At 32.1% G+C, this 13,666-nt stretch overlaps 2 protein-coding genes across 4 annotated transcripts; both read left to right on the top strand.

Annotated features, from left to right (window-relative positions):
• Nucleotides 1-4,296: 4,296 nt before the first annotated feature.
• On the top strand, nucleotides 4,297-7,251 carry LOC123198065 (sulfite exporter TauE/SafE family protein 3-like). The gene is made up of 11 exons (XM_044612639.1): nucleotides 4,297-4,476; nucleotides 4,605-4,764; nucleotides 4,863-5,063; nucleotides 5,142-5,206; nucleotides 5,334-5,361; nucleotides 5,436-5,524; nucleotides 5,601-5,687; nucleotides 5,807-6,079; nucleotides 6,709-6,802; nucleotides 6,887-7,027; nucleotides 7,108-7,251. The coding sequence occupies exons 1-11, from the start codon at nucleotides 4,297-4,299 to the stop codon at nucleotides 7,188-7,190; spliced, it is 1,401 nt and encodes a 466-aa protein (XP_044468574.1). The 3' UTR covers nucleotides 7,191-7,251.
• A 1,847-nt stretch (nucleotides 7,252-9,098) lies between these two features.
• LOC123198277 (sulfite exporter TauE/SafE family protein 3-like) lies at nucleotides 9,099-12,360 on the top strand. Of its 3 annotated transcripts, none has more exons than XM_044612954.1 (11): nucleotides 9,099-9,305; nucleotides 9,434-9,593; nucleotides 9,702-9,902; nucleotides 9,982-10,046; nucleotides 10,174-10,201; nucleotides 10,276-10,367; nucleotides 10,444-10,530; nucleotides 10,642-10,914; nucleotides 11,505-11,598; nucleotides 11,704-11,820; nucleotides 12,069-12,360. In XM_044612954.1, the coding sequence occupies exons 1-11, from the start codon at nucleotides 9,183-9,185 to the stop codon at nucleotides 12,149-12,151; spliced, it is 1,323 nt and encodes a 440-aa protein (XP_044468889.1). In that variant the 5' UTR covers nucleotides 9,099-9,182; the 3' UTR covers nucleotides 12,152-12,360. The 3 variants fall into 3 exon arrangements, with proteins under 3 accessions (XP_044468889.1, XP_044468888.1, XP_044468887.1); XM_044612953.1 differs by having other exon boundaries at nucleotides 9,100-9,305; nucleotides 10,294-10,367; nucleotides 11,680-11,820; XM_044612952.1 differs by having other exon boundaries at nucleotides 9,101-9,305; nucleotides 11,680-11,820.
• The last annotated feature ends 1,306 nt before the right edge of the window (nucleotides 12,361-13,666 follow it).

Below are 13,666 nucleotides of genomic sequence, written 5' to 3'. Positions count from 1 at the left end.
CCCCTCCCAATCGAGTGTTGATAAAATAAAAAATCGGACTTTAGGAATATCACCATTATCCTCAACCTTTTCACTTCTCAACTTCTCCACTTGCCATCTTCCAACTTCTAAACCTACATCTTGATTAAACTTTATTTGATTTTTTCCTAACACTAAGTCTTTGTTTTGTCTCCTACACAGATGGGTTTTCCCGATAGAACTGAGAAAGGGGTAGAAAATATCCTTGCATGTGGGGACAAGGTGGGAACAACAATAAATATATCCTTTGTAAATGTTTTTTGATCCCTATTCTAACATATCTGACAGCAGAAACTGTGTATCAAAACAAATAATTTATAACAAAACAACCCTCATGGGATCTAAAGGCCGTTATATATATATAATAAAATGGATATATAAGCCAAACTTACATTTAGAGATTTCTTGTAACACCATCTCCAGAAATACTGTCCTTCGGAGGGAAGCATCGTTTACATTAACTATGAGAGCATGCTTGTGAAATTAATGTTGCTGTTCCTGTATTTATTTTGTGCATTAAGGCTTTCGTGTTGCCAACTCCTATCCCCAATAAAAGACGAACAATAATCTCAAGAAAGCTAAAGACTATTCTGGTTTTGGTTAATTTTGTTCAATATGCCTTGCTTTGACTTGTGACCCACTAACGGGGTCTAAAATGTCAACCGTGTCAAGCTCAAAATGTCAGTTTTATCAAGCCCAATTATGACTGACTTGAGTGAGTTTTAATACTTTCGAAATATACAAACCTTCGGCAACGAAACACTTGGTGAAAGTAAAGAGTGAAGCCAATTAAAGGTGAAAAATTTTATTGTCTTTCAGATGGCATTTTACCGGAGAGTCATCACTAACCAAATTTCACAAACAAAATTTCATAAAATGAAATTTATAGGTCCAAATGGTTAATCTTCAATTTCAAAACCAATAATCTCTTGATTATTAATATAGAAATTTCTATCAATGAGAAGTCATGAGAACAAAGGTATAATCTTACACAATGTAAAACTGACATAGATTTGGGATGCAATTTTTGTATCGGAAATTATGAGAAAAAGGATATTTTTAAAGTGGTTTGTCCCATTGTTTAGGAGCTTACACCCACATTTTTCTTATTTTTGTCTCTAGGAAATTATTGACAGAGTATTGGTTATGATTATTGAAGAGTCCTTGGAAGACTTATTGAACCAATATTTAATCATTTATTTATAAGATAAGAGATAAGGTTGCGTATATTGCATTCAGTATATTAAATTCAAATTTTTCCTATTTTAGATAATATATAATCTCATTTTGGTATGAAATAATGACTTTTTTGTATAAGCATGAGATGAAAAAACGAAGTACTTTTGCTTGTAGAGTAAATTGAGGTTGTCACGTTGGGAAGATTACGAGAATCTATCTTCCAACTCCCACTTTACCAACTTCTTATGGGCAAGAGGTTTTTACCTTCATCATAAGTTGATTCATGTGTAAGAGATATGTCTAATCGTTGTCCATGTAACTTGTCATTCTAAGGTCGTTTGTCACTTTTTTGGGGTATCATTCCATGAATTTGGTCAAGGATGAGCTTTACCATATAATAATTGTCCTTAGTTTTTTGAGAGTGAGTAGTATTTTGAAAACTCTTTGCTTTTATATACAAATTGATAACATGTCAAGACATAGGGTTTCTTTTGGCACACTATAAAAATGAAGTTTCTACTTGTGCATTTTATATGTCATACGCTTCATGTTGCATGTCTATTGCGGCGATTTAAACCATCAAGAGTCCTTATTGGTTATGTTACACTACTAGATTAATGAAATATCTCATTAGTTTAGTTCAAACAGATGGTATTGCTTCCCACTAGTCTATAACTCCTTTCTTTCATTTGCCTTAGATCTTTTATTGATCTTTTGAGCTTTCAACATTTTTTGAGTTCTTTAAAACCCTAGTGTGCTCTATCAAATCGAGCTTTCAAAGTAAGGGTATGCATGATCTGATTTGGTACGGTTTGAACACTTTTTCAAATCAAACTGAAAAAAGTTTAAAATTTTTTTAAATCAAACCAAACTGAAAAAATACGGTTTGATCTAATTTAAATTACTGTTTGAACTTATTAAAACCATTCACTTCTAAATATATATTATTCAATAAAATTAATTGAATTATAGTTTTTTAGAATATAAAATAAATATGCAAAAAAAATATGAAATATATATACAATATATATGTAAAAAATGATAAAATAAATATGAAAAAAAAATATATATTTAATTGTTTATTGAAAAATTATATCAAATATAGTTATTTATATTTTTAAAAAATATGCTTACATTTTGGTTCAGTTTAAAAATCATCTAAACCGCAACCCAAACTAAAAAAGGTGATTTGAAATATTTTCAAACTAAACTATAATTTTTAAGTGGTTTAATTCAGTTTTACGGTTTAACTGAATTATACATACCCCTACTTCAAAGTTTATCTTAGAATTATAGCCTTTTCCGAGTGAAGAACATTAACATCTCCTTTATTCCCCAAATTACCGTCACATTATTTGATTGTTCCTCTTCACCCGTTATGTGCCTCTCCAAAAGACTGCCCTCCTAAGAAAGATGTTACATCTTGTACTCCTATTTACTTAGTAAGAATAAAACTTAAATTGCAGAAATAAATACAACTTGAAAAGAATTCTTAAAATCAATAACCATCAAACTTTTTGTGACCTATCAGCTTCTTTGTATACTACTTTGAAAAATATAACTTTAGCTCTTACACAAAATGTAAATAAAAAAAAAACCCGAAGTATATATTAGTTTGACTGCAAGCAAAACATAAAAGATAAAATCACCCCTAAACAGTTGATACCCTTGTTATCTTCTCAGTTTGAGTGAGGAATAATACCCTTGTTATTCATATGTTCATAACTGTAAAATCAGTTGATTTTTTCCTGATTAATACTGTAGCAATTTTCTTTTAGAGATTTTTATTTATTTGATTGTTTAGTTTCCATTGAGATTTACATATGAAAACCTATATAACTTTTTTCTCCATGGTTAGTAGGCCTTTTATTAACTTTGACAATTCATTTATTATTAAAATCACCCCCATCCATTGATTCTCACCACCACTAACAGAGTCTTACTAGTCAACACATTAATTGGTTCTCACCATCACTACCAAAGATTAATTCACGATATGGGTCATCCAAGAAATAAGGACTAAATTTAAATACCATCGTTAAGCTTCACCAGATATATCATGCAAAAGCAAATCAATTTCAAAACTCAGCAAATGGGATTTTCAGTTAACAAAAAGAGCGAAATCTCTTTATTATGCAAAACTCAAATTAACATACATCCTGTTGGATAATGACCCAATTAAAGAGAAATTACAAATTGAACTGTTTGAAAAGATATTTAGTTGTTTATGTTGGACAAAAGGCAATGATTTTCACAAGGTTTTAGTACCTGTGATTTCTCGTTGCCATAGATCGACTAATTGGAAATTTCTCGATTGTGATACATAGTTGTTTGTGTTAGGTATGATTGCTGTGTTATAGTGTTTGTGTTTGCTCTAATAAAGTCATTGTCTATGATATAATGTTTGCATCTGATGGATAAAAATATGAAAAAGTGAAGAAAAGGGTGTTGTTGAACGAATTTAAGATGTGGAGGCGACAGGGAAGAAGGAATGGAGGTGGAAAAGATAATGAAAGAGAGGCGTGGAGAAAGAAGAAAAAAGAACCATGAAAAAGAAAATAAAAAGAAAATTTTGATCCAATTGAATAAAATTTTTTGATAAACCTTGTTTTACGTCGAAAAACATATATAGCTTATCATGCAAATTTGATGAAGCGATTGCTACAAGTTGACGTGTTTAAAGCTGATAGATTAACACACAGTAATGATATTTATATAATAATTAATATATAATAGAAACGGTACACAGTGCTGAAATATTTTTTATTTCCTAACCGGCATTATCCTTAAAGACTTTAATATTTCAATAATTTTACTAATCAAATCCATAGAATTTTATTCTAGTGTAATTATTAAAATAACAATTTTAAGAGGGTTACAAAAAAAAAAAAAAAATCGAAACTTAAAGAGTTATACAAGAGTTGCACTTGTTAGTTAATTATCGAAGTGTAGTATAAAATTGTTCTCATCTCAAAATTTTCAATAAAACCCTAACTGATAAAGAATCCTCCCAATAGCAGCAGCTAAAAAATTTTCATTTTCTATCTCTCTCACTTTCTTTCTAAAAAGAGTTTGATTATTTGAGAGAGAGAGGAGAGTATGTCTGGGAGTTTTGGATCAAAATGGCATGGGAATATCAGATTAACAACATTAGTTTTGGTGGGTTTACTTGTTTTAGCTTCTGTTATTGCTTCAGCAGAAGCCATTACAAGACATAATGAAAATCAAGAAACGAAAACTTCTCAGAAAACTCGGTTGGGTTACAAACATGTTTGGCCAGTAAGTCCCTTTTTCCTCTTTCTTGAGCCTGTGATATCCATTGTTCAAAGTGATAATACGCTGTATATGCATGCTTTGTATTTTACTTGATGAAATGGTTTATATTAATTGGAAAAATTGATTCATAGGACATGGAATTTGGGTGGAGAATTGTGGTGGGTAGTATAATTGCATGCCTTGGAGCAGCTTCCGGGAGTATAGGAGGTGTTGGTGGCGGTGGCATATACGTTCCTATGCTTGCCTTGATCATTGGATTCGATACAAAATCATCAGCAGCAGTCTCAAAATGTAAAATAAACCCCCTTTAGTGGTGAATTCAATCTAGAGGGGTTAAAGTGGTTTAAAGCAAATTTTCAGAATTGTTTTACAGGTTTTTGTTTGGTCAGGTATGATCACAGGTGCTGCAGGAGCCACAGTTTTCTACAATTTAAGGCAAAGACATCCAACACTCGATCTACCTATCATCGATTATGACCTTGCACTTTTATTTCAACCAATGTTGATGGTTGGAATCAGTCTTGGAGTTGCTTTCAATGTGATTTTTCCTGATTGGCTGATCACAGTTTTGATAATTATTCTGTTCACAGGTATTTCCTCTTTAAAATGCAATTTTCTCTTAGTTTTCGGTTTGCGTAAACATCTGATTAGATATGGTTGACCTGCAGGCTTGTCTATTAAGGCATTCTTGAAAGGAATTGAAACCTGGAAGAAGGAAACCCTATCAAAAAAGGTAGTTAATAATCTATAGTATCATTGTCTATGAAAAATTTATTTGTAATGTCAATTTATAGGGAGTTTATTCATGTTCTGATTCATCTTTCCTTTTAACCTTTCATCTTTTGATTCTAATTCTTCAGGAGGCTACTAAAAGCTCGGATTTAATGGGTGAGTCGAATTATCTTTTCGTTCGATGTTGTATGTTAAAAATTATCTTTCAAGCCAATTTAATTCTTCATCAGATGTTGCAAATCAAGAAGAAATTGAATTAGAGCCCCAGTCTTTAAGCAACACAACTCCAAAAGAATGCAAGGAACCTAAAAGATCCAAGGTAAGAAGACTTTTAAGGGACAACATTTTTGCTTTAAAAAAACTTTCAAGACTAACTTGATCTATAATTTTATCAGTTTTCTGTTCTTGATAATATTTACTGGAAAGAGTTCGGATTACTTGTTGGTGTCTGGGTTATCATCCTTGCACTGCAAATTGCTAAGGTATTTTTCTTCTTTTTTTCAATAAATCTATTTATTTCCCTTGTAATGTATATTTCATATTGCTTTCATTTATTCTAATAATTGAACTCTGGTGTAAATTATAACTATTATGGTCACAGAATTACACAACGACTTGTTCTATACTATACTGGATCTTAAACATCTTACAGCTACCAGTAGCCGGTGGAGTTAGCATATATGAGGCAGTTAGCTTGTACAAAGGGCGGCGAAGGATTGCATCAAAGGGAGACGTGGGCACAAACTGGCGAGTATATCAGCTGGTTTTTTATTGTGCTTGTGGTATAATTGCTGGTACAGTTGCTGGACTGCTTGGCATTGGTGGGGGATTCATTTTAGGCCCTCTATTGCTTGAGCTCGAAATCCCTCCTCAGGTATAGATTATCAACACTACTAGGACTAGATCCAATCCGAGCTAGTTTGGTCTTGGATTCATTTTATTCAAATTCAAACTAGAAGGTATTTGGTTTAGTTTAACCCAAGTTTGACTTGAATTTATAACTTGAATCAATAATTTGAATTCGTAGTTCGATTCTATTTAGATTCATTATTTGGGATCAACTAGATTTTATAGTTCAAATTCGTGGCTTGATTCGGTTTGAATTCATGGTTTAAATAAGTGATTTTATATATTATCTAGGTAAAATTATGTCATTTTGTGAATAGACACAAATTCGAGTAACGAATCTAAATCACAATTTCAAATAATTAATTTGAACAATTAATTTGAGCCGAATTGAGCCACAAATTCGAATAATTGATTTGAGCTATGAATTCGAGTCAAAATCAAACCACCTTTAATTTTAACTCGACAAACTCAAACCGAACTTGAATTAGACTATTTTCTATTTGAACCGAACTCAAACTAAGGGGTGTTTGGATTCGGCCTAGTTCATATCCACCCCTAAACACTTATCCTCTAACTCTAAGTTAATTTATCATAAAGTAATTTTTGATCTTTTGCATCCATGTTTAAACTAAATTGTTGAGGACTTTCATGTAGGTGTCAAGTGCCACAGCCACCTTCGCGATGACGTTTTCCGCATCAATGTCTGTTGTAGAGTATTACTTGCTGAAACGTTTTCCCATCCCTTATGGTAAGGCTTATTAGCAAATCATAGATTTCTTTTCCCATCCCTGGAAATATAGCATATATTTATTATTGTTAAATGATTACACAGCTCTTTACTTCTTCTGCGTGACAGTCATTGCTGCTTTAGTAGGTCAGCTTGTAGTGAAAAAGCTGATAGATTTATTAGGCAGGGCATCTCTAATCATCTTCACCTTGTCCACCACTATGTTTGTGACAGCATTATCACTAGGTATGCAATGGTTATTCATATTATTAGAGTGTACCAAAGAATGCAATCTCATGACGATTTTTTTCGTTTGTTTTAAACAGGTGGACTAGGGTTGGTGAGAATGATTGAAAGGATTCAACACAAAGACTACATGGGTTTTTATAGTCTTTGTACATATTCTTAGTAAGCATTTTTAAAAATGTACTCAAAATTCCCTTTCTTCAATGCAGCAAATAAGCTAACACAGAAATTCATGCTTTAAAGATGCAAGTACTCAAAGACATAAACATTCACATGGGGTCTCACATGATTCACATCCAAGCACATGGATGGTGCAAAGACAAAACGAAAGACAAAAAAGCACTCCTGAAAATTCATAAAGCAAACATGCCTCTGGAGCCCAGCCTTACCCTCTCCTGCATACTATCACTATTGAAGATTTAGATGCTAGTACTCAAAGACATAAACAGTCAAATCAAGTCTCACATGATTCACATCCAAGCACACGGGTGGTGCCAAGACAAAGCAAAAGACCAAAAAACACTCCTAATAATTCATAAAGAAGCAAACATGCCTCCGGAGTCCAGCCCTACCCTGTCCTACATACTATCAATTTTGAAGACTATAATTTATTTCCTTATAATTCATATACGAAAACGAAAACGACTGAAGCCGCCAAAGCAACAAACATCAGTAAAAGTTTCTAGAGACATCATCATTATAAGCATTATAAGGAAATAAATTATGCCTCTGGATTCATATATTGAAGTCGCTGTTCAGCATTTGCCTACTTCAATATTGAACGTTTTCGAATATTGAAGTCGCCAGAGTGTGTATTCATCTGTCCTACATACTATCAGTATTAAAGATTATGCATCTAAAATTTGCATTGAACCATCCATTGCATATAAAAAAAATATATGCTAACATCATTCACGACTTTGAAAGACTTACAAAATTAATAAATCCAAATTAACAAAACCAACTGTTGAACAGCAGGACAAATTTAAGCCAAACTGAAACAATAATCAAATATACACTAGTCTTCCTAATTTTTCAAGCATAGATAAGGTGCAGAACATGTATAAGCCATACAAATACAATATAAGATGCAGACATCGATTGTCGCTGAATGCTAAACGGAAAAGCAACAGACAGCTTAGCAATTGCGACGGCTGAATGGAGGCAGTGTCGACTGTTGAGGAGTGTGAACAATCGACTGGAAGGATTGTGAAGCGGCAAGGTTTCGTGTGAATGTGAGAAGTATGAACAGACACTGCGTCTCTTAGGTTTAGATTTAGTTAACTTTAGGTTTTTTGTTTTCTAAATTTTCTCTTCGAAGTCTTTGTAAGTGGAAGAAAATGCAGCAGGGAACAAAAGTGTCATTCGTTCCCAGGTATAAATTTTTTTAATTTAACAGAGTCATGCTTGTCTCACTCAGTCAATGTTTGAATTTAGATTCATACTCGTTTTTTTTGCTTAAAACCCAAGCTTACATTCGTATTCGAACTCATTTAGGATAGACTCAATTCAGACTTGTTTTGAGTCCAAACAAGCTCGCATATGATTTAAGTATATCGGCTGATTTTGAAAGTGCTGCTGATTATATCAAATTATAATCGAATTAAATTAAAATTGTATCGAATTAAAATTGTATTGAATATAATCAAATCAGAATTGGATCAAACTATAATTAGATCAAATGAGATCAAACTATATTTTATTTAACATATTAGTTATTAAGTTTAATTATATTATTATTGATAATAAATCTCCTCATGTTTTATCATTCTTCTTCATCCATCCAAATGAATCAAATGTTTTCATAAACCTTGTTTTTACGTCAAAAATATATATAGCTTATCGTGCAAACTTGATGAAGTGATTGTCACAAGTTGACGTGTTTAAACTTTTTAGACTAACACACAGGAATGATATTTATATATTAATTAATATTAATCACAATATTATATATTTATTATTAATCACATTGATGAATGTGTAGACAATGCCGAAAGAATTTTGTTCTAGTGTAACTAAAAAATTTTTAAAAATTTAATAAAACCCTAATTTAAAAAAAAAAATCCTACAAATAGCAGCAACTAAAAAATTTTCGTTTTCAATCTCTTTCACTTTCCTTCTAAAAATAGTTTGATTGTTTGAAAGAGAGGAGAGTATGAGATTAACAGTAGCATTTTTGGTTGGTTTATTTGTTTTAAGTTCTGCTTCAGCAGAAGCCATAGCTCAAGAAACGAAAACTTCTCAGAAAACTCGGTCAGGTTACAAACATGTCTGGCCAGTAAGTCCTTTTTCTATCTTTCTTAAGCCTGTAATATCCAATGTTTAAAGTGATAATACGCTGTATATGCATGCTTTGTATTTTACTTGATGAAATGGTTTATAGTAATTGGAAAAATTGATTCATAGGACATGGAATTTGGGTGGAGAATTGTGGTGGGTAGCATAATTGCATGCCTTGGAGCAGCTTCTGGGAGTGTAGGAGGTGTTGGTGGCGGCGGCATATATGTTCCTATGCTTGCTTTGATCATTGGATTCGATACAAAATCATCAGCAGCACTCTCAAAATGTAAAATAAGCCAACCCTTTAATGGTGAATTCAATCTCAAGAGGTTAAAGGCGTTAAAACCGAGTTTCCAGAATGGTTTTGCAGGCTGAATTGTTTTTGTTTGGTCAGGTATGATCACGGGTGCAGCAGGAGCTACAGTTTTCTACAATCTAAGGCAAAGACATCCGACACTCGATCTACCTATCATCGATTATGACCTTGCACTTTTATTTCAACCAATGCTGATGGTTGGAATCAGTATTGGAGTTGCTTTCAATGTGATTTTTCCCGATTGGTTGATCACAGTTTTGATTGTTATTCTATTCACAGGTATTTCTAGTTTAAAATGCAATTTTCTTTAAGTTTTCAGTTTGCGTAAACATCCTGACTAGACACGGTTGAGCTGCAGGCTTGTCTATTAAGGCATTCTTGAAAGGAATTGAAACATGGAAAAAGGAAACCCAATCAAAAAAGGTAGTTAATAATCTATCGTATCATTCTCTATGAAAAATTTATTTGTAATGTCAATTTACAGGGATTTAATTCATGTTTTGATTCATCTTCCCTTTTAACCTTTCATCCCTTGATTCTAATTCCTCAGGAGGCTACTAAAAGCTCGGAGTTAATGGGTAAGTTGAGTTATGCTTTTGTTTGATGGTGTGTGTTGAAAATTATCTTTCAAGCTTAGTTAATTCTTCATCAGATATTGGAAATCAAGTAGAAGAATTCGAATTACAGCCTGAGTCTTTAAACAACACAGCCCCAAAAGAAGCCCAGGAAACTAAAAGATCGAAGGTAAGGAGGCTTGTAAAGGGCAAAGTTTTTGCGTTTAAAGAATTTTCAATACTAACTTGATCTATAACTTCATCAGTCATCTGTTCTTGATAATATTTACTGGAAAGAGTTCGGATTACTTGTTGGTGTCTGGGTTATCATCCTTGCACTGCAAATTGCTACGGTATATATATATATATATATTTTTTGTAATAAATGTATTTATTTACCTTTTAATGTATATTTCATATTGTTTTTATGTATTCAAATGAACTTATAACTATTATGGTCACAGAGTTACACAACAACCTGTTCTATACTATACTGGATCTTAAACATCTTACAGCTACCAGTAGCCGGTGGAGTTAGCATATATGAGGCTGTTAGCTTGTACAAAGGGCGGCGAAGGATTGCATCGAAGGGAGACTTGGGCACAAACTGGCGAGTATATCAACTAGTTTTTTATTGTGCCTGCGGTTTAATCGCTGGTATAGTTGCTGGACTGCTTGGCATTGGTGGGGGATTCATTTTAGGCCCTCTATTTCTCGAGATCAAAATCCCTCCTCAGGTATAGATTATCAATACTATTAGGATTAGATTTGATCTGAGCTAGCTTAGTCTTAGAAGTTGGCTCGGTTTAACTTGATTTGAATTTGTTTTATTCAAAATCAAATTGAATTTAAGTTAGAAAAACTCGAACTAAGAAGTGTTTGATTCGATTTGGTTTGAATATATAACTCGAATAAGTAGTTTAAATTAATGGTTCCATTTAGTTCGAATTCATTGTTTAGATAAGCTAGAATTCATAGTTCAAATTCGTGGCTCGATTTGGTGATTTTATATATTATTTGGGTAAAACGATATAGTTTTGTCAATGAGTCACAAATTCAAATCATCAATTTGAATCATAAATTCAAGTTGAACCTAGCTATGAATTCGAATAATTGATTCAAAATATGAATTCGAGTCAAACTTAAGCTGAATTGAGTTGAATAATTTTTTATTCGAACTAAACTCGAACTAAGGAGTATTTAGGCTCGACTCAGTTCCTATCCACCCCTAAACACTATTCTCTAACTCAAAGTTAATTTATCATAAAGTAATTTTCTGATCTTTTACATCCATGCTTGGATTGAAATGTTGAGGACTTTCATGTAGGTGTCAAGTGCCACAGCCACCTTCGTCATGACATTTTCTGCATCAATGTGTGTCGTAGAGTATTACTTGCTAAAGCGTTTTCCCATCCCTTACGGTATAGCTTATTAGTAAATCATAGATTTCTTTTCCCTGGAAATATAACATATTTACTTACTATTGTTAAATGATTACACAGCTCTTTACTTCTTCTGCGTGACAGTCATTGCTGCTTTAGGAGGTCAACTTGTAATGAAAAAGCTGATCGTTGTATTAGGCAGAGCATCTTTAATCATCTTCACGTTGTCGATCACCATGTTTGCGACCGTATTATCACTAGGTATGTAATGGCTACTAGACTATAATTTCAGGTTATTTATTTGAGAAGTAATATTATATGTATGTAAATGATTACATATATAATGTGTCACCATGTAATTGAATATTATTTTAATTTAAAATTATCTAATTACTTAATGATATACATTAAATATATACTCAAAATAGATACATGTAGTTTTATTGTTATTTTGAGTGTATACGTATCTAATAATAGAATTTCACTAAGGTTTCTTTTTTCTTTAACAGGCGGACTAGGCTTGAAGAGAACAATTGAAAAGATTCAACACAAAGAGTACATGGGGTTTTATACTCTTTGTACATATACTTAGTATGCAGTAATTGTGTTGTGAATTGACATTGTAAAAATTGATGATGGAATATGCACTTTTGTAATAACAAAATTATTAGGAGATTTACGTGAAAATTGTGGTAAGAGTAGTTTAGTTGTTTAAGCAAAACTTATATTTACTGTAGTGTTATTACTTTTTTTAACCGTTATAAAAACAGATTTAATAAATTATCAAAAGACTTTTGAATAGGATTCGGAGAATGTTTTTATGGCTTAGGAAGATCTCGTGCAAAGGAGATAATAAAAAATGGCAGATTCTCAACGAAAAATGAGATTTCTTCCAGAGAGTCCGAAAAAAGCCTCCCTCCCCACTCTCCCCTCTCTTTAGCCCCTCCTAATTGAGTGTTGATAAAATTTTATTTTAGTAATCCAAATAAAAAATATAACATATATAACTAACAAAATTAAAATGCAAACATATTCAAAATAAAAATCCGACTTTAGGATTGAGAGTGGGAGAACATTCAACATGATGTGCAAAAAATTGGTAAAGAATAATTAAAGCCAACTAAGTTAAAAGTAGCGCCATGTGTAACATACAGTTTCCTTAAAACACATTCACCTCCTTCTCCTGATTGCATAAAAATTTGAATAACGTATATCTTATATAGAATCATCTTGATCATCGCTTGATAACTATTCTTGTGGTCGAATTCCACCAATGGAATCAACTCAACCCAACTCACTTTGTGATCCAAATAACATGTGTTCAATATGTCTTCAATCACTTGATTAGTCCTCTCAGTCAATCCATTTGTCTAGGGATTGTAAGTGGTGTTGAATATTAAGCTCGCACTGAAAGATTACTTATATGATGACACACATCAAATATGTATTTATTTGTATACTTAAAATAATTACTCATAGTTTTATTGAAAAAAAAAATCAACTATTGTGCCTTGTTTTATATAAACTCCGAAACACAACATGTTGATTTTATTCAAAACACACTGTTTTTTAAACCAACCTTATGAAAGGTCTCTTAATTAGCACTCAAATGTAAAAAGTAATCATAAATTACAAGAAATTAAATAGTAAATTAATGTAACATTGTTAGTGTCACATTGAATTAAAAGTTATGGTGATGTAGAAGCGTAGATGAAAGAAAGTAGGATTTTTTTTTTTGGTTTTACTGAGGAACCCATCCAAATTGGATCAATTCAAGAGGTGGAACCAATCACTCTAAATAAGTCAAACTCTGAGTTCAGAGATTGCGATTTCAACAAAACTAGATAAGTCAAGAATTTGATTTTGAAATATTGTCAAAGAAGACTTGAAGCCATGTCTTCTTATACATAAACCCTTTTCTTTTGTCATTTAAGTTACTTCTTAAAAACAAACTAAAAGTTAAGAGAATTGAAGTAATTTCGGTTTTGAATTTCAGCCTGCCCAAATATGAGAGAGCAGAGATGGTTCAATACAACGAACTAGAGAAGTTCAGAAAAATGTAAGAAAGAATTATTGATTTATATTACTTGTATATACAATCTTTACA

Source organism: Mangifera indica, chromosome 15, assembly GCF_011075055.1.
Source record: "Mangifera indica cultivar Alphonso chromosome 15, CATAS_Mindica_2.1, whole genome shotgun sequence".
Lineage (NCBI taxonomy): Eukaryota > Viridiplantae > Streptophyta > Magnoliopsida > Sapindales > Anacardiaceae > Mangifera > Mangifera indica.
The sequence above is the reverse complement of the archived record's forward strand: the minus strand, read 5'-3'. Positions and strand labels throughout refer to the sequence as shown.